The sequence below is a fragment of the Lissotriton helveticus genome, chromosome 9 (genome assembly GCF_964261635.1).
Source record: "Lissotriton helveticus chromosome 9, aLisHel1.1, whole genome shotgun sequence".
NCBI lineage: Eukaryota > Metazoa > Chordata > Amphibia > Caudata > Salamandridae > Lissotriton > Lissotriton helveticus.
Genome location: NC_136070.1, coordinates 1228575830 through 1228596151, shown reverse-complemented (window position 1 = coordinate 1228596151; position 20322 = coordinate 1228575830). Strand labels below are relative to the sequence as shown.

General features: G+C 47.0%; 1 protein-coding gene across 1 annotated transcript in view; it reads right to left on the bottom strand.

The window, feature by feature from the left end:
- ALDH1L1 (aldehyde dehydrogenase 1 family member L1) overlaps positions 1 to 20322 on the bottom strand; it is a 192171-nt gene that overhangs the window by 105500 nt on the left and 66349 nt on the right. Inside the window, exons 3-4 of the mRNA XM_078661722.1 lie at positions 11148 to 11382; positions 6554 to 6719 (exon numbers count right to left, since the gene is read on the bottom strand). Of these exons, the coding sequence (XP_078517848.1) occupies positions 6554 to 6719; positions 11148 to 11382 (401 nt within the window). The remainder of the gene's footprint in view (positions 1 to 6553; positions 6720 to 11147; positions 11383 to 20322) is intronic.

Here is a 20322-nt window from a genome sequence, read left to right as displayed (position 1 = left end):
AGTATGGGGCGCTGCGGGGCGCTGTAGAGTGCGGTGCGCTGCGGGCGCTGTAGAGTGCGGGGCGCTGTAGAGTGCGGGGCGCTGTAGAATGCGTGGCGCTGTAGAGTGCGTTGCGCTGCGGGGCGCTGTAGAGTGCGTGGCGCTGTAGAGCACGGTGTAGAGTGCGTGGCGCTGTAGAGCGCGGGGCACTGTAGAGTATGGGGCGCTGCGGTGCGCTGTAGAGTGCGGTGCGCTGCGGGCGCTGCAGAGTGCGGGGCGCTGCAGAGTGCGGGGCGCTGCAGAGTGCGGGGCGCTGTAGAGTGCAGGGCGCTGTGGGGCGCTGTAGAGTGCGGGGCGCTGCGGGGCGCTGTAGAGTGTGGGGCGCTGCGGGGCGCTGTAGAGAGCCGGGGCGGTGTCGAGCGCGGGGCGCTGTCGAGTGCGGGGCGCTGTAGAGCGCAGGAAGCTGCGGGGCGCTGTCGAGTGCGGGGCGCTGTCGAGTGCGGGGTGCTGTCGAGTGCAGGGTGCTGCGGGGCGCTGTAGAGTGCGGGGCGCTGTAGAATGCGGGGCGCTTTAGAGTGAGTTGCGCTGTAGAGTGCGGGGCGCTGCGGGGCACTGTAGAGTGCGGGGCGCTGCGGTGCGCTGTAGAGTGCGGGGCGCTGTAGAGTGCAGGGCGCTGTCAAGCGCGGGGCGCTGTCGAGCGAGGGGCGCTGTAGAGTGCAGGGCGCTGCGGGGCGCTGTAGAGTGCGGGGTGCTGAGAGCGCGGGGCGCTGTAGAGCGCGGGGCGCTGTAGAGCGTGGGGCGCTGTAGAATGCGGGGCGCTGTAGAGTGCGGGGCGCTGTAGAGTGCGGTGCGCTGCGGTGCTCTGTAGAGTGCGGGGCGCTGTAGAGTGCGGGGCGCTGTAGAGTGTGGGGCGCTGTAGAGTGCAGTGCTATGTGATGTAGAATACTGTGTGCTGTAGAGTGCTGTACATTGTAGAGTGCTGTATGCCGCAGAGCGTTGTGTGCTGCAGAATGGTGTGTGCTGTAGAATGGTGTGTGTTGTAAAATAGTGTGTGCTGCACTGCCCCATAACCAGTAAGAACAAAAACGAAACTTTAAAACTGCAACAAAGCAGCACACTGTAGAAGCCTGTGTAAAAACTGAAACTGCTGTGCGCGCCCACGAGATGAAATCCGAGCTCTGCGCTCGTGCACCCTCTCCTGTCCACATTCCCAAAAACGGGCAACATTAGTTGTCGAAGCAGACTGCAACAATGCTTACGCATTGAAGCAGGTCGTGCTTCGACCTAAAAAACGACCATTTTGGAATTAATTTCCCCTTTCATTCAATGAATTTAATGGCGTGTTAAGCGCAGCGAATACCCAGAGGCGTCTTGGCGCTGAAAATAACAGGATCAATGATGGCCAGAAGACATCTATTGTTTAAAGAGCCAGGTTTTTAAAGATTTTCTAAAACCTGATAGGGAAGTAGCGGCTTTGAGGTCTGAGGCAGTTGATTCCAGTTCAAGGCCGTGAAGGAGACGAAGCTCCTGTCACTTCAGGAGGAAGGTTTAAAGGGAGGAAAAAACAGATTACTGTCAGAGATGGAAAGGATTGTCCTGCCAGGTTTACATGATCCTATTAATCGCTCCTTTGCATAGACAGGACCTTGTCTGTGAAGAGCCTTGTAGGCAGTGCATGAAGCTTTAAAGGCTATACACTGCTTCACAGGCAGCCAGTGACGCCTGCGAATGGCTGGGGATGCAGAATGGAATCTGGGGACATTCAGAAGCACGCCGGCTGCAACATTTTAAAGAGTTTGAAGTCTGTTTAAAGAACTTTTCGGCAGATTTTGGTATAGTCCATTGCAATAGTCTAGCCTTAACAGGACTAGAGCAATAACAACAGTCTTCAAAAGGTCAAATGGAACTAATTTAGCAATTAATTGGAAAAAAAGAGACTTAAACTTAATTTTGTATAATTTAATTTTACTGAGGAGCTAGTGCGCTTTCTATAAACTATTTGGCAGATATTGCACTTATATTTGAAGAAATTAGACCTCGAAAGCTATTATTTGGTTCAGCGGACGCCTTCAGATTTACCCCCTGTGTCACGAGTCACAGTTGTACGTGTCTAAGCACCGTTAAGACTCAACAAGTAGCCAGCAACACAGTCATTCAGCAATATGCATGCACTAGAATTTAACCAAGTTCTACTAACACAGCCAGTCACGCGCTCAGCCTAATATTTACATAGAACTCTGGAAGAGGCAACATCTGGTGAGGAGCTTTATGAGAGTAAGATGTCACTCCATGAGTTTCCCTGGCCGCTGGGATAGGCCGAAGTGGTGATTGTGCCAACAGAGAGGGGTCCTTGCCCGCTCCAGCTGGCGGGTGAGGAGCACGACAACACCCTGCACCAGGGGCGGCACCGCTGGAAGACAAGGAGCGCTTGATGATGCTCAGTTATAGCGCCTAGTACTTTTTAACAGAAACCCAATGCAACGTCTTCTGCTGGGATTTACAAACCAATGCAAATCACGTTGCTTTATAATGAAAAGTAACACAATGCAGGGCATTGGGCTGCCTTGTGATACTTTGCCTCATGAGGCATTCCAAGGGTGGTGCATGGGCGTTCCTGTACATCCACCCAAGGGTTTTGATGCAAATCTATATCTATAAAGATTTGTAGACATGGATGTGTGACAAAATGGTGCGCCTGCTTGAAGCTGGCTACTGAGGACCTTCATCTTTATTGCTCTTAATTGTGTTCCTCTTTGTATGTGTGCTGCATCCTGCAGCATACATATATAGAGGAAACAGCCTTAAAGTGTGGTTTCTGTGGAGGAAGGGACCACGATGCAGACATCCTTGCACTGTTGCGCAAGGCTGCTGCATAGGCGCATGGCTTCATAAAGTGTGACAGAGCATGGTCAGCCCACAACTGAACCATTTCTTTGTAGATATTTTTATTTTTATCTTAAAAGTTTTATATAGCGCACACTTGACCCGAATCAGGTATCAGAGCGCTTTACATAGCACCAGTTGCATTACATGAGGACACATTAATTTTTTTGTTAGGCAGGGGAAGATTAAGTGATTTGCCCAGAATCACAGGATGTTCAACGTCATTGCTGATACTCGAACCCAGTTCCCCAAATTCGAGGGCGACCGCCCTAGCCGTTAGGCCAACTCCCCTCCCCAAGACATTGCATAATTCAGCTCTGAACAGTTCACCCAGCGCAACAACTTTACTTGATGCCCTGAGATCCAAGAGCTCATAGTAAATTGAGGCATTGCTGAAACTCAACTACAGGAAGGTCAGTTCCTACTCTAGATCAGACTAACACGAAAGAAGAGGGTGCTTTAACTACAATACCCAGGCAGAGCTTAGGAACCGCAGACGATAACCGCACATTACATCCAACATAAAGCAGATGTCTTACCTCTTCTATATAAAGCCCTAACTGATGAATGCCCAGACACAGAACTGAAAGTCAGAGATAAATGGAACAAAGTCCACTAACTGACAGGCAATATGCAATGGCACTAACAGATGATAAAGCTATCGCCCTTAATGAAAGGTTTCAATTGTTACAATTGTAAAATCTATTACAACTCAAAGATCCCTAATAAAATATAACCAAACAAGTCAGATGCTTGTCCCATATTCAACGCACCTGGTGCTGCCCTACTACACATGATAGGAAAATGTGGTAAATTAGGAGGGTACAGAGATGTGGTGTTGAGAAGGCTCCAAGGAACAGTAAAAAATATAAAGCAACTAACTGTGGAGCACTGTGGGGTCTGTACCTGACACCTCAAAAGAAAGAAAAAATTACAATACCAATCTGTGTGCTTGGGGTAGGTCCTTGTAAAGTGTATAGAATGTTACCGAATGGAGAATAAAAACATGGAAAAATCAACAGTACCACTGCTCACAACATATAAATTACTATATTGTAATGTAATGTATTGTTATAAAATGAATACAAATATTTCAACAAATCTAAACATAAAAGTGTGTTTTAATGAGATTAGCTGATTGTGGCAAACAACAGTCCTACTTAAACCGTTCAATACAGAAGAAACAACTTAACGCTTTGCTTCTTACTTCAAAAGTGCCTATCATGGTCAAGCTTCAGGAAGCCCAGAATGCAGCCACAAGATGAAGAAGGCATATTTTAGAAACAGGTCATGTCTTGTTGCCACTTGGGTCTTTGAATGGCAGGCTCAACCACTAAGGTAGATATAAGCCAGCTGGCATGGTTTAAAACATGCTTCTGGTTCAAGGCCCCATAGCTAGCAGTTTGCCAGAAGCCTTCTGACCATGCCTCATCTTTGTAGAAGTTTGCTTCCCTAGAAAGTGACCAGGAAAGAGAGACTATTAGGGAGCGGTTGGTACCGCCATGTTACAGGGTGACCGGGGAGGTGCTGCCCGTATAAGGAAGAACCATGACCGCAGACTTAAGATGGAGGTTGCAATGAAAAACCAGTGATGGGAGGGTGAACAGAGGCCACGGTCTAGGAATAAAGCACCCAGGACAGAGAAGGACACTCCACATAACATAACAGATGAGACAGGAAAAGAGCGGGATTCAGTTGGTTAACAATGTCTAAGATCACATACCTCACTGAAAATGTTATTACAATTAGAGGTTTATGTGTGGTAGCTTCAATTGTGTACACTGCCTAAGTGATTTGGTTGTAGGTGTTTTTAGAGAATGAGAGAGAGATCTGCGGTGTGAGTGAGTTGCTAGTGATATATTTGTTAGCACGTACGGTTACATATCAATATGCTCGGGGGAAAATAATGTTAGTGGGTAGGACTACTTTTCCGTAGCTTAATGCATTTGTTGTGCATGAGTTAAGAAACAATTAAACGTGGATAGTGTGGCACAATGTAGTTTTGGTGTGTGGGTTACTTGTAATCTGTTAGTTAGCAGCAGTCAAGGGGCCTATTTTTGGTACAAGAATTGCTGGCTGGTGGGACTAAACTTGTGTGAACATGATCTTTGTTTCCGCAGTCACAACTTGTCTGATTGAAAACCGTTTTTTTTGTTTCAACCTGAAATCAATGATGTTGGGAGACTAGGAAGGCTGGAGATGGGGTGGGGATTATTTGAAACTGTGGGGTACCTGAGTGAGCAACATTATCTGTTTGTGACGTGGAGGTGATTTGGTGGTGCTGGGATTTAGTTAGAATATTGGCCAGTGCAGAGAGGAAGGGTGGAAAAGTGGATAGTATATGATTTTGTCTATAGACTGCAGCTGGCCCTTTAAGAGGTTTGTGGATGACAAGACATTTGTGGATGAAGAGCAAAACTTTAAAGAAGAATGGTCTTTTATGGAGTATTATCGCTTAGTCAGTGGGTAGGACTGTTTGTACAAATGTGTCATAGATTAGGCCTGAGTTGACGAGAGCAGCTTCTTCCATAGGTTAATGTTCTATCTGGACGAAGCACAGTGTTCTCGTTTGGTAGTTTCCCATTTCATATCACATCTAGTTTTCTGTCTTTGGTTTTTATGGGAACCATCACTCCGAATGATGTGAAGAGGGAGCTTGGAGTGTTCATTTTGTTTGTGGCGGGGGGGGGGGGGGGGGTAGAGTTCCAGGTATTATAAAGTTTGGCACATCTAGGTAGCAATTTCTTTGAGTCCTTAAGATACACTGTCAAACTAGTCCCTGTTTCCTCTGCCCTGCAGATATGTTTGTGTGTTAGTTGTATATGAGTGGAAGGAAAGGGAGTCGCCCGTGAGGAGATCCATCAGTGCCTTCATGTAGACACTGAACAAAACTGGGGATGAACAGGAACCACTGCTTTAAGGCCTTTACCTACACTGTTAAACTGGTCTCTAATTCCCCTGACCTGCAGGTATATTTGTGTGTTGTCTGTGTAGTGGTGGAAAGACACTGAGTGGGCCTGAGGAGATCAATCAGTATCTTCATGTAGACATAGAGCAAAACTGGGGATGAACGGGAACATTGTGGGAAGAGCATTGATGAATCTAACCTTTTGGTTAAATTCTTTCAGGAAGACCGAGCACCTCTGGATTGTTTAGCCAGGAGAGTGAGATAAAGCTTAGACACAGCTTAGTAGAATTCACTGGGTCCACCACAGTGAAGTTGGTACTAGGTTCGAGAGTGACTGCGTATATGCCTGTTGGACAGATCATCCCATAAATGTGCTATTTCTGTCTCAGTTTGGTGTCTTAAGTGGAAAAGCCTGATTGAATAGTGTCAGAGACATTGCTATAGGCAATTCTGTGTGTAAGGAGGTGTCACATCTGTTGGCTTTCAGTACTAAAAGCCCCATGAAGATATCAGTTGTGGTTTATAAATTACCTAACTTAACATACTGTGTAGGAGAGATACACAACAGCCAGTTGAAGGTAAGGAGAATGTAACCTTTAGTAAGAGCTACCCTGCAAGGCACTGAAAAAAGTCAAGTGAGGGCACTTCCTGGTCAGAGATAGAGGAAAACTTGCGATATAGGGAATTCAGCGCCAGGAGATTACCAGTGAGGAGGCAGAGGTTTCAATCAGCATCAATCCCTATAGATCATTTACAGAACCAAACGAGAGCAAAAAATCTTACCATTCCTTTCACACCCTCAGGAAAAAGGAACCGGTTGTACAGTGAGTTGACTGTGTCATCTAGAAGCACCTCACACTCCCTCTGCAGCAGGATGGCCCCGGTGTCCAGGCCGTCGTCTGCCCAAAACACAGTGAACCCTCCTATCTTGTCCCCTTGGATTAGAGTCCTAGAAGGAAAAAAAGAAGTTCTCAGAATCTTGTTTCAAATTTATGTTTCACCTCATCAAGAAAATAAATGCTGATGCACAAGGATTACATTTGCAAAAACTGGTGGAAAATTGTGCACGTACTTTTTGCGAATGCAATATGGTTTTCTGAACCGACCTATGTATTAACAGGTTGTTTCACAAAATACTGAATCTCAGGGTGGTCACATAAGTAATATTAGTTATACAGGTTGTAATTTGCGACCCCCTGCGAATAACCACAGTCGCATGGATGGTGGCCTCAAAGGATAATGAAGCATCATCACTGTTGTTGCTTTCTAAAATTAAAAACCTTTTTTTAAAGCAGCACTATTTCCTTAAAAGAACAGGAGATTAACTTAAAGGAGAGATTCCCACTAAAGTTTCCACCACTATTTCAAAAAGCATTTGCAATGCAATAGGTCTCGCATTAAGAAAGTTTGAGCTATTGGTATTGTAAATGACAAATTTTTTATGTATGTGTTGGTTTTGAAAATTGCGCAATTAATAGCTTTGTCATTTATAATGCCAATAGTTTTAACGTTCGCAAATGTGACACTTATAGCATTTGTAATGCAATATGTGTTGTATTTACGTGACTTAGATGTATTGATATTACAAATAACAATGGCTTTAAACATTTTTTAATAACTAATACTTATTTAAAAGTTATTGTAATTTATAATGGCAATAGCTTAAACTTTTGTAAATACCTTTGTGAAGATTATGTTTTGTGTATTTTATTGTGACGAAAATCCAAGAACAGAAGTGAAATATTAACATCTTTTTGTGAACTTTGTAATAAAGCTTGAAGCATTGAGAGAAAATATTTGAACCAGTTGTTGTTGAATGGTTGCACAGATTGATGCTGTGGTGGCGCTGAGTGATATTGTGGTGGCGAAGAGTGATGCTGTGGCGTTTAGTGATGCTGTGGTAGAGCATAGTGATGTTGTGGTGCCCTTGAGTGATGCTGTGGTGGTGCTGAGTGATGCTGCGATAGATAGATAGAGTGAGTGCGATAGATAGATAGATAGATAGATAGATAGATAGATAGATAGATAGATAGATAGATAGATAGTGAATGGGTCCAAAGGTGACCACTTTCCTTTTGCAAATAAGTTACCAGCCCTTAGCACTTAGCGGGAGAATACACCATCTTTCCTTCATCTGTTGTACGTAGTCTCTTTTACAACAGATCTCAAACATACAGTTAAAATTCGTATGTAATATTCAAATGTAAGATTTGCAAACTTCTGAACATCATGAAGTATAAAATATGACCACAAAGCAATACATGGGAATATATTTTTTTATTATATACGTATGTACATAAGGAAGGCTTGGAACATAAACCTAGCTATAACGCAACAGAGCGTTATGTATGCTAGGATAACACACGAGAAGACATCTTGTTAGTAGGACTCAGCATCCGCCTTTAGGTGATATTTTGGCACTATGGAGGTATCTGAATAAATATGAAAAATGCATAGGTATTATTTTGAGCCAGCACAGAATTTATCAGTCTGTGTTTGAACTATTATGTAAAACTATACTAAACATATGCAGAAGGAAGCACTTTAAGTTATAAATATAATTTGTGGTGATATCTGTGAGTTGGTTGTTTACCACTTTCTCTGCTACTTTGGAAAGAGTCTGGAGTAAGGAGATAGAATGTACGTTATCTAGAGCCATATGTTACAGCACTATACTTCGAAATTTTAGAGCCTAAGGCAAAATACCAGTATGCCATTTGGGCATTACCTAATCCCTGGCAACCTGGCAGTTTTTGAGGCAACTTGTTGAAATATTTTGCCCTCTTGAGGCCTCTTGAGGTGACACCATAAATCAGCTTCCTACAGTGGTATTAATGTAGAATTTCGTATGGCAGGGAACAAAGAGATTCATGTGTTAATATCTGTCCCCCTTAAACTCCCATCATTTCTGCATAGGCTGATTTTACCCTACTTCACTCTTCTTTTCCACAATCTTGACTTGGTCCTCTGAGCGAGAGAATGAGGTGTTCTCAGGTCCTTTGCAGGGGACCAAAGGGACACATTCATCAGGTGACCTCATGACCATCCAGTTATTATCTGGTTCCACCTACAACTTTGCCACCACCTCTTCCATTAGACTCGCTCGTTCTACTCCATTTCATGTCCCACTTTTCTTCTTGCTTATCTTCTACCATTGTCCGTTTACATTGTCTGTCTGCCAGACAACCCCTCATTTTTCGTGATGTGCTGCTTATACATTGCTCTTCATGTCCTAACAACCCCTCTTTCCTCTCAAGCCCATGTTTCACATTTCTCTAGTTACCAACAAACACCCCTTCTGCCTTCTTTACTGACTCCATCCCTGTTTCACTCCCAGCAAATCTCACGGATTTTTTTTCTGGTGAGTATCTTTCATACACACACCTCCAAACCAACATCAAGAGGTCTCAATGATGTTCTTATTTTATGTGTCCTTTTATACAACAGTGTTTGCCAATTCCTTCGCCCCTTGGCACCGCAGGGGGTATTGAAATTCAGATGGCAGGTTTCACCCCTCTTTCTTTGAAAGTGGGGTGCTGATCCATCCGGGAGTGGTCAATATTACCTACATGTTTGTTTATTTTATTATAGAGCACATCAGTTACCCAAGGACAAACACCATGGCGCAAAGCTCTCAGCAAACAGCTAGCACATCCTAGACAAGAAGATAAGCAAATTCTAGGAGAACAGGTGGGCTTTAAAATGTTCTTAAAAACTGTGAAACTGGAAGTCTGGCATACAACATTTTGGAGGGCATTCCAGATCTTGGGGTCCAAGTACCTAGAAGGTCTGCAGTGCATATCTCATTCCTATAATTGGGGATACAGTGAGAAGGAGAGGAGTTGGCCTAACGGCTAGGGCGCTCGACCTCGGACCTGGGGATCTGGGTTCGAGTCTCGGTAACGATGCCAAAACCTCCTGTGATTCTGGGCAAATCACTTAATCTCCCCGTGCCTAAAATGAAAGTGTGTCCTCATGTAACGTAACTGGAAAATATGTAAAGCGCTCTGATACCTGATTCGGTTCGGGTCTAGCTCGTGCTATATAAAACTCTGCAAAAAAAAAGAAAAAAAAAAAGGACAGGGAGCTGAAGGCTAGGAATCAGGAGCTATGCAAGTTACAGATCAGTTTCGGTCCAGTACGATGGAAGGCGTTTTGCACAAGGCATAGCTCACGAATCTGACAATGTACTCTAAGCATTTGCAAGATAGGAAAACAGAAATGTGGTCAAATGTTGCCGTAGGGCAGACCATATGGCCAACTATCACCTGAATATTGCCTTTGGTGGTGCTCACTGAGTGCTGGGATTGTGGGGTCTTATGCCATCCACCTAACATATGTGAGTGTCAACAGTGTCCCCTGTCACCAAACCCGTGTCTCTCTGTCTCAGCGGTTCTCTTTTCACGTCTCCTAGCCTCACAGCCACCTCTGCTTGTGTCATTTCCTCCCTCAGTTTCCATGTCCATGTGCCATATTGCCCCCTCATCCTTATGACAACTTGTTCCATACTATATCTCCCTGTGTATTTCTATCCCTTTACATGTGTCTTTCTTTCCAATGATGTTGTTTTTTCCTATCCCTGTGTCTGCTTATATCCCCGCCGATCTCTCCCTGTGCCTTTTTGCTGGTCTGTTTCCATGTCTCTTTGAATTCCTGTACCCCTGTCAATATTACTCCTTGTGCCACTGTTTCTGCCATCTTGTATATTTCTGTCTCTGTGTTGCCCTGTCTCCACATCCCTGATTCGCAGTCCAAGCATCACCCTGACCCATTCTCACTGTGCCCTACTATCGTCTATCCCTGTGTCAGTGTTTTCTTAACCACATTACCCCCTGTTTCCCTGTTCCTCTTTCCAATTATGTGTGTCTTTCAGTCCCTCAGTCTTAATACTGCTTTGTCGACATGTCCCAAGATTCCATGTCCATGTGTCCCCATGCCCGATCACCTGCAGCCTTAGGTCGTCTGTCCCTATGTTCCTGTCATTCCCTGTTCCAATTCCCACATTACACTCTATTTGCCTAACTCAGCGCAAATCGCTGTGTCTTTCTGTTCTTCTGTCTATAAAACCTTTTATCTCCTTGTCCCCTTTGCTTGTATCCTTCTGTTGGTCTGTCTCCACCGCCATGTATCTCCTAACCCCTCTCCTTGTGTCCTTCAGATGTCTTTCATGTGTGCTAGTGGACAGCTGTCTTCCATAAAGCTTTGGGCAAACACGAGTTGCTGTTTTTGGTCCACAATGTCCCTCTAAAGGTTTTCCAAATAAGAGCAAACATTAGGGGCACCCTTGGTGCTTAATCCTCTCTTTCCACCCTTCTTCCTTTAGGCAAATGTTTGCCAAATATTGAGCTGAGCCAGTAAGGGCAGGAAGAGTCCTTACCAGTTGATGGCCGATGCTCCCCGGTGCCGTGGGAGGATGGACGGGTGGTAGATAATAGAGCCGTGCTTGGGAGCATCAATCACTTCCATGGGTATGAACTGGGAGCAAAACGGCAGCACATTCAACTCGGCACCGACTGAGGCGTACTTCTCCACCACTTCAGGTATGGCCTGGCCTTTGACCCGCCATCTTGGAAACTTGAACACTGGAACACCATCACTCTCTGCTTCAGAGGCTGTGTGCCATAAAACAGAAAAAATAGTAGAAACGTAGTAGAGGTGTATAAAGGTGAATACAGAACAGCAAGAAAGAAACAATGGGTACATGAATTAAGCAGAAGGAAAAACCCTGCAAGTATGGGTTCAGCTACTGGTCGAGATCTGATTTCAGCAAGTACTTTTACACTATCTCTACTTTTTTCTTCTCATGGGTGTGTACATTTTGGATTTCTTGAATCAAAGCAATCTATGTACAGTTAAAGGAGCAGCAAGCAAAAGAAGAGCCCCTGTCATAGGCCCACAGGGTGGCTGGGCTATTTCTAATTTGAAAGCCCAAGACTTAACTTACCAAAAGTCAATAAAGAAACAGGTTCACACAACGCAGGCCCTCATTAAACTTTAGGCCTAGCTCTACTGATTCACAGAGGCCTTGATGAAGGGGCTGGTGGAATCAACTATACATTCTTATTAGCATTTCAATATGCCAATTACAGTGGAAGCCTGCCAGAATGTATTTGTGCATAGTCAAAATGTAATGTCATCGCTAACAATACGATATTAGTTTGAAGGAAATCCATTCTCTTTAATCGCAATGGACAAATGTTGTTGTCAACTTTCTGTGAAATACAAACCAAATAACCCCTTATAGAATAACCCCCATTGCCAGTACTTAATGCTGTGATTGTTCAGTAAAGCTCAATACAGAGAGACTGGCTCACCATATGTTCTAAACCCCTTTATTGTTGCACCTACTCTATCTAAACACTCTTAAGTGGATGTGGCAGGGTCTACCTTGTACTTTAGGGCTGGCTTGATATATTCAATGGAGCTTAGTATATCTTCTAAACACACTTTGATTGGTGTGGAAAGCTCTGCCTCATACTTTTTTTTAAACTTTTTTTTAGCATTTTGAGAAAAAACAAAGCAATGCACTGAGCCCGATGGTAGGGCGACTTGGTTACATAAACATAACAATTCACAGTTGTCCTCTCAGCTGCGCAATAGGTCATGTGTGAACATCACAATCTATAAGTTTCACAATCCTGGACCATGTCAATCACAAATGATGCTGTCCGGCGTACACCCACCCCTCTCATCCCGCCCACCAGTCCCATAATAATAATAATAATAATAATCCACATTTGTAAAGCGCACAGTCACCCGTAAGGGTCTCTAGGCGCTGGGGGCCGTCGGGAAGATTAATCAAGCTATTGCCCAGAGTCACATGGTGCTGGGCTAATCTGCCGCCGGTGCCGAGGATCGAACCGTGATCCCCTGAAGACGGAGTCAGCCGCCCTAGCCGCAGTGCCACACTTCTTCCAGTCCCATCACCACCCCCGCCCATCGCTGCGTGCAAACATACAGTCGGATCGAAGGATTTGCCTACATTCTAAACAGCGCATTAGCCCACCCCTGTCGGCTCTAGCCCTTGCTCTTGTTGTGTGGAGTGTTCCTGCTGCTGGGTAGCAAGATAGGACTTGAAGGGGCCCCATATGTCCCTGGGTCTGGAGGCTGGAGGGACTGTGTCTGCATAATGTTCACTTCTCATGGAGCAGGACGCCAAACTTTGGAGCCAGGACTGCACTGTAGGGGCCCTCTTCCCTCCCCAGTGTATCGCCACCTCTCTCTTCACCAAAAACAAGGCGATGGCTGTAAACCGCCTGACCTTAAGGGGGAATTGTACCACGTATCCCAGGAGAGCAATCTCGGGCGGGGGATTAATCTGTACCTGTATAATCTTGCTGAGCGTATGGTGAACCCCCATCCAGAATGTATGAATCAGTGGGCAAGTCCAGGCCAAGTGAGTAAAGTCTGCCTGGGGGGATTAGCACCGTTGACATTGGTGTGACCTATTGGGGTCAATCCTGTGCGCCCCGAGTGGGGTGACGTATATTCGGCGTAAAATCAATCTGTGCCTGCTGTTAATAGATACTTGTTTTGTCTCCAGACAGCATGCAGCCCAGTGCTCATCAGATATCGGGTTACCCAGGCCCCCCGCACCCTGGCATTGTCTAATGCAATCATATCCACACCCGCCCTATAAAGTTGCGAAATCAAATGTACTCCTCTGCTACTGTCGATCACCATTGTCAGTGCAGAAAAAGACAGGGGCTCCATAGGGAAATCAGGAAGCCGGGCCCGCAGCGCAGCTCTAAGCCTAGCAAGCACAAACTTATCCATAAACCAAGCTTCTGGAAAAAGAGACGCGTCATCCAGGTCAAATATGTGGCCTGCAGGGAAGAAATCTCCCATTTTGGTGATGCCGAACTTCGTGCAGGTTTTTTGCACAAGCTTTTCTCCGGTTATGGGCAGTAGTTTAGGATTTGGTAGAGGTGTGGCTGAGAAATAAACCATTTTTGTATTCGTGAGGCGTCCCAGTGAGGCCCACACCCAGCTCGTAGTGAAAACCAGTTGTTTATCTGTATGATCTTGTGGGATCCCGATAGGTAGGACTGCAGCCAGAGTGTCCGGCAGCACAAAGTCCAACTCGCGTTTCAGAAAGGTTATCCTGGCATCTGGGTGGTACCATGCCTGAGCAAAGCTGCACTGTGCCGCCAGGTAGTATAGCTGCATGTCTGGGACACCTTATCCCCCCTTGGCGTAGGGGAGTGTCATGACCTGCCACCTCACTCTCGGCATTCTGTTGCCCCAGACCAATCTAATCAATTGGGTGCAAAGCGTACTAAAAAACTTCCTAGACAGGGGAATTGGGATATTATGGAACAAATATAAAAATGTTGGAAGGACTATCATTTTAATAAGTGCCACGCACTCTGCCATAGATAGGGGCAGCTTCAGCCAATGATCTATTTGTGACTCAAGTTTGGAGATCGCTACCCCGTAATTAAGGCGAATAATTTGATCCTGATCACTGTGTATCTGCACCCCCAAATACCTCACTGAGACGGAGCACCATTCCGATGGGAATTCAAGTGCCCACTGGGTGGTGCTCTTCGTGAGTGGGAAGATTACCGATTTACGCCAGTTTATCCCTAGGCCGGAGTAAGTGCCAAATCGTATGATTTCTCGTAGAAGAGGATCTAAGTTAGTCTCGGGATCATGGACATAAAGGATTGTGTTGTCTGCATACAGCGAGACCAATAACGGGCCCGTGCGGAACACCAGGCCCCTTTGGAGATGTTTTTCCTGGAAATGCCTCCCTAGTGGGTCCATTGCCAGAATGAACAACAGGGGGGACAGGGGGCATTGCCTGCCTCGTGCCCCGAGACAATGCAAAGGGCGAGGACAAAGTGCCATTGAGTCGGAATCTGGCAGTGGGCGAGGTGTACAACAGGGTTGTGGTGGCTATAAAGCCCTGTCGCATGCCCATTCGCTGCATTACAGAGGAAAAAGGGCCATTCCAGGGAATCAAAGGCCTTCTCGGTGTCCAACAGGACAGCAGCCGCGGGGGTACCAGGATCTATTCTATGCAGAGTATTGAATTGAGTGCGGAGGTTAAAAGCTGTTGATCTGTGGGGTTTAAAACCTGACTGAGCCGGGGAGATTATGGACTCCATAAGCAATGAGAGGTGGCATGATAATGCAATGCATTAGCACGAATTTTGTAACCGAGGTTAAGGAGAGACAGGGGATGATAGGAACCACAGAACAAGGGGTCTTTCCCGGGTTTGGGGAGTAATATAATGACAGCCTCACGGAATGTGGGAGGGAGAACCTGTTTTTCCAATGCTTCGGCGTACATATCTAGCAGCCGATTGTAAAATTCCCCCGTGTACCCGTCCAGCCCGGGGGCAGAAGAGGGTTTCAGGGACGTAATCGCTTCGTCTATGCTGTGATTGGTATCGCTAGGAAGTCTTGCATATTTTAATTTAAATGTAAAAGAATTTATAAAGCGCACGTATGCCATGCGGCTTCATGGCGCTAGTGAACACTAAAAACCAGGAACAGGGGAGCAGGAGGATTTTGAACAGGAAAAGCTTTCAAGAAGAGATGGGTTTTAAGTGATTTTCGGAACTCCATGTAAGAGGCAGCTGAGCGTAAGGCCAGCGGGAGGGAATTCCAGAAAGAAGGGGCCAGGACCGAAAATTTCAGGCCCCCCATCCGACTCTTCTTGAATCGGGGGACTGTCAGAAGGCACATAGAGGAAGAGCGCAGCTCCCTAGTGGGATGGTAAGCTTGAATTGCAGAAGAAATATAGACAGGCGCCGTTGCCGCTCGGGCTTGAAAGGTGGTACAACCTAATTTGAATAAGGCCCGCTCCTTAATCGGAAGCCAATGGAGGGACTTCAGTAATGGAGAGGAGTGGTGGAATTTGGGCAGCCCAAAAATCAGCTGGGCCGCCTGATTCTGAACTGACTGGAGGCGCTGGAGAGCATAGGCGGGAACACCTTTTTACACGATGTTCCGATAGTCTAGCCGGGAGAGAACCATCGCCGTCAGAATCAGTTTGAGGGCAGGGACAGAAAAACACCGGGAGATTTTCCGAATAGTTCGGAGCATAAAAAAACAGGAAGACACACCGGAACTAATCTGGGAATGGAGGGTGAGTTGATGATTGAGGGTGATGCCAAGGGTTTTGACAGAGGGGGAGGGTGAAGGAGGGGAACCTAGAGACGGGGGCCAAAAGGTAGGGGACCAGGGACTGCCATTGCCGCCGGTCAAAACTAACTCAGTTTTATCCGGGTTGAGTTTCAGATGGTTATGATTCATCCAATCCCGGATAAACAGCATGACCGACTGAAAAGAGTGGACACCAGATTGGGAAGGGGAAAGATTAAAGATCAGCTGGAGGTCATCGGCATAGTTGTACACCGTGACCTCCATCTGTTGCAAAGCACACACCAGGGGGAGGATGTACAAATTAAATAATAAGGGAGAGAGGGAGGACCCTTGAGGAACACCACACTGAACTTCTCGCGGGGGAGAAGTTTTTCAAGGAACACAATTGCAATTTCTGATAGATAGGCTTCTTGTGCCATGTAGTCTGAACCCAGTCTTGTGGCATAAAGTGTTTTAAAATGCAAGAGAAATTCCTGCTGTATTTCCAAAGGGTCAGTAATGTGTTGACCTGTCTGGGAACGTAGCTCAGTGATGTAAGCCTTGGTGTAGGGGGGTCTAACCATTTGTGGCAGAACCCTACCAGGGCGGTCTCCCTCCCCGTACACCCTTGCATTGTGGTATTTCCCCATGTACAGAATTTCCCGCTGAGCAGTCTCTCTATACTCCAGCAGCAAGGCGGCCCTTGCCATCATGCGCTCCTGGTTGAAGGCCGCCACCTGTGCAGAATCCAATGCCCCAATCTCCCTCCCAACCCTAGTCAAAGTATTGTAAATGTCGCGAAGTACCCCAGAACACTTGGCCATACACACTCCTCTAAGATAGGCCTTAAAGCCCTCCCATAACACTGCCTCCGTGTCCACCGAGCCCTCGTTAAGTGCAAAATACTCCTCTATTGCATCCTGGATCTCTTGCTTAAACACCTCGTCCTCCAATGCTCGATGGGAAAACCTCCATTGCCTCTCAAAACCTTCGGGGCGTGGGATCCACAGGGTCAACAATACAGCCGAGTGGTCAGAATATGTTCTGGCAGTGTCTGAAGACCATGAAACCACTTGAAGATGTCGGGAGTGACCAACCAGTAATCAAGTCGGGACCAGGTGTCGTGCAGACTCGTGTAGTGGGTGTAAGTGGTGTGTCCCGGGTCCCGTGAACGTCCCACGTCTAAGAGCGAAAAATGGTCACATATAGATTGCAAAGCTTTACGGGTTCGGGGTATAGCGTCAGGGGCAGTCGAGGTGCTGTCAGTGGGAGGGGGTAGGGCGATATTAAAGTCACCCCCCAGTAGGAGTGGGATGGGGCCTAACAATAGTAGTTTGAATAGTAACGCATAATAAAAATCAGGGGAATCAGTGTTTGGGCCACATACGCAAACTGGCGCAACCTTTTGGTTAAGCAATGTGCCTACCACCATCACATATCTGCCATCTGGGTCAGTGGTAACCGAGTGGCATTTGAAGTGTAACCTCTTGTAAATAAGTATGGCAGTACCCCTTGCGTAATTGCTAAAATTTGCAAAAAACCTGTGCGGGCCCCAAGAGGAGGCAAATCCGGCGTGATCGCTAATAGGAAGGTGGGTTTCCTATAAGAAGGCCACATCCACCCCATGCCTAAGTAAATAATGAACCACCTGACGTTTAGGCCGTGGACATTCCATGTCGCTAGTGTGACATTTAAAGGACCTGCATTGTGACCTAACTGTCCCATTTCAAAGAGTACAAATCATGTGCAGTACAGAACCAAGTATATTGCCCTCCTGTTGTGAACTGTAAGAACGGAACTAAAGCTACAGTGCAATGCAATGCAAACAATACCCCACCTGCCTCCCCCCACCCAACCTGCCTGCCCATCTGGAGAGGCAATACCAACTGCAAAACAACTTACAACAGTACCAATGAGATTTCGAAACCAGAAAGTGGTGTAACAAACGTGGTAGAATCTGATATCATCTTTACAATCTCAAGGTGTTCACCAAAGTGGGGGGTGTTCACTCTCCAATGACCTAATAACCCAAATGAACATTGTATTTAACATATGGAGTCCCGGCTATCAGTTCAACATAGAAAGCAAGCAGTATAGTAAAAGGAAGGTTGCCATCAACAGTCAGGCATGTTCAGAGTTCAAAAACAAATCCACACTGACCGCCGAGCCGCTATGCGGAGGTGAGGCGGTATCCACCTCTGCGGATCGTTTGTTGTTGTGCTTATAAGTGCGGCAAAATTCTTGGGCTTCTGTAGGATTCTCAAAGATACGCACCCGGCCATTCACCTCGACCCTCAGCCTGGCTGGGTAAATCATGCCGTATTTCAGCCCCAAGTTCTTAAGCGTTGCCTTCATCCCCAGGTATTTCCTCCGGCCTTCTTGTACCATGGCGGTGAAATCCGGGTACAGCGACAGTTTAAAACCCTGCCAGGAGAGTTTGCCTTGCTCCAGTGCCAGTCAGAGTGCTGTGTCCTTGTCCCGGAAGTTCATTATGCGTGCTATGATGGGCCTTAGGTGGACAACCAGGATTGGGGCGGGGGCTCAACGATCTGTGGGTGCGCTCTACCATGAAGCCAGTAGTGAAAGACTCTTTCCCAAAGAGGTCCGTGAGGATCGTTTCTACTAACGTGTCCATGTGTTTCGCAGCCGGAGTCTCCGGAACGCCCATCAAGCGAATGTTATTGCGCCGACTGCGCTTCTCCAAATCTTCCGACGCGACTTCCTTCAGGATCCTTTCCATGCGGTCCAGCCTTTTCACCGATTGCGCCGTTCCATCCTCTAGGTCTGATGTGCGGGATTCTACAACATCCAGTCGTCTGTCATGTGCTTGGATCTTGGCTCCCAGTTCTGCCATGTTTCTGTCCAGGGAGTCAAAGCGGACATCAAGCGCGTTAAACCCTGCCCTCATTTCCAGCAGTAGTGGGTGTAGCTGGTGCAGGTCTTCGGCCGAGGTGGATTGGGGTTGCCCACCGTCTGCCATGTCGTTGGAATGATCCCTGACAGGATCCGCAGGTTTTTCGAAGGGGAGTACACGCTGTTTCGGATCTCTGCGGCCCATGCCGCAACTGGTGATGCCAAATCACTGGCAGCGGCTAGCTAGTTTCCAATGGGCCGAAATCAGTGGTGCGGCGCAGGGGGGACACAGCCGGTGTCGCAGAGCAAGGACCCGGGTGGGCCTCAGATGCCAACAGCGTCGTCAGGCTCCCCACTCATAGGAGGGGCTGAGAGCGTACACCTAGGCTCCGAATGGGGGGGAGAAGAATGAAGTGTCTCCCCTGTGCCTGTGTCCTTTAGAGTAGAAGTGGGCCTCACGCTGGTGCAAGTAATCAGCCACGTGGTGTAAGAAGGCACTGGGGGCAAGTCCTGCAGTATGGGGTGAATCCCAGTTTAATTCAGCCACCGCAATGGCAGGGAGGGGGGAGGGGCTGTCTGCTGAGCCCCTATGCCTGACACCCGCTCTGTTCTTTTCTGCCCTGAGCGGGCTGCTGGATCGCAACAGTGAGGCTGGTGCCCCCTCCCTGCCCCCGATGAAGCAGGCCGCCTCCCCGCACCCGCGGGTGCCAGCAGGCACCGGAGCAGCTGGTTGTGTCACGCGGAAGGCCCAGAGTTCACTGTAGCGGCAAAAGGGCTCTGGGTGTACTTATCAATCCCCCAGCGACGCCGCGGGAGAGCCCGCACTCACCGCACCTCCTCAGCGCCGATCAGGGGCAGCTGTGCCACGGCAAACTCATCCTCCTCTCCGCCCGGGTCCGTCCCGCCGCCATTTTGTAAGGCCGCCTCGATGGCCAATGGAGCCGCCAATCTTCCTCCTGCGGCGATGTTGAAGCTGCCAGGCTGCCGCCGCCAGTGCCAGTAGTCTTCTAAGGATTGCTCAGCTGCATGCCGGAGATTTTAGCCGCATAGAACACCGGGCAGTGTACAAAATTGGGTTCCATCCGGGAGAGCTTCAGCTCTGTGCGGCCATCCCGTGCACGGCGTAGCCACGCCCCAGCGCTGCCTCATACTTAATGACTTGCTCGATATATATATATCTATTCACTGAAAAAACCAGAGGTTATAGACCCTATATAGTTAGGAATTAGCATTTACAAAACCTTATTTTACTCACACAAAACCATTGAAATTCGCATATATAGTTAGTTGCACTAACTATATATCGCGCACCCGCAATCCACTGCTGATCATGTCACATATTACATCATTCATGACATGGTCAGTGACATCACTGATGACATCACTGATGACATCTCAAATGACATCACTGATGACATCACTGATGACATCTCAAATGACATCACTGATGACATCACTGATGACATCTCAAATGACATCACTGATGACATCACTGATGACATCTCAAATGACATCACTGATGACATCACTGATGACATCACTGATGATATCTCAAATGACATCACTGATGACATCTCAAATGACATCTCAAATGACATCTCATT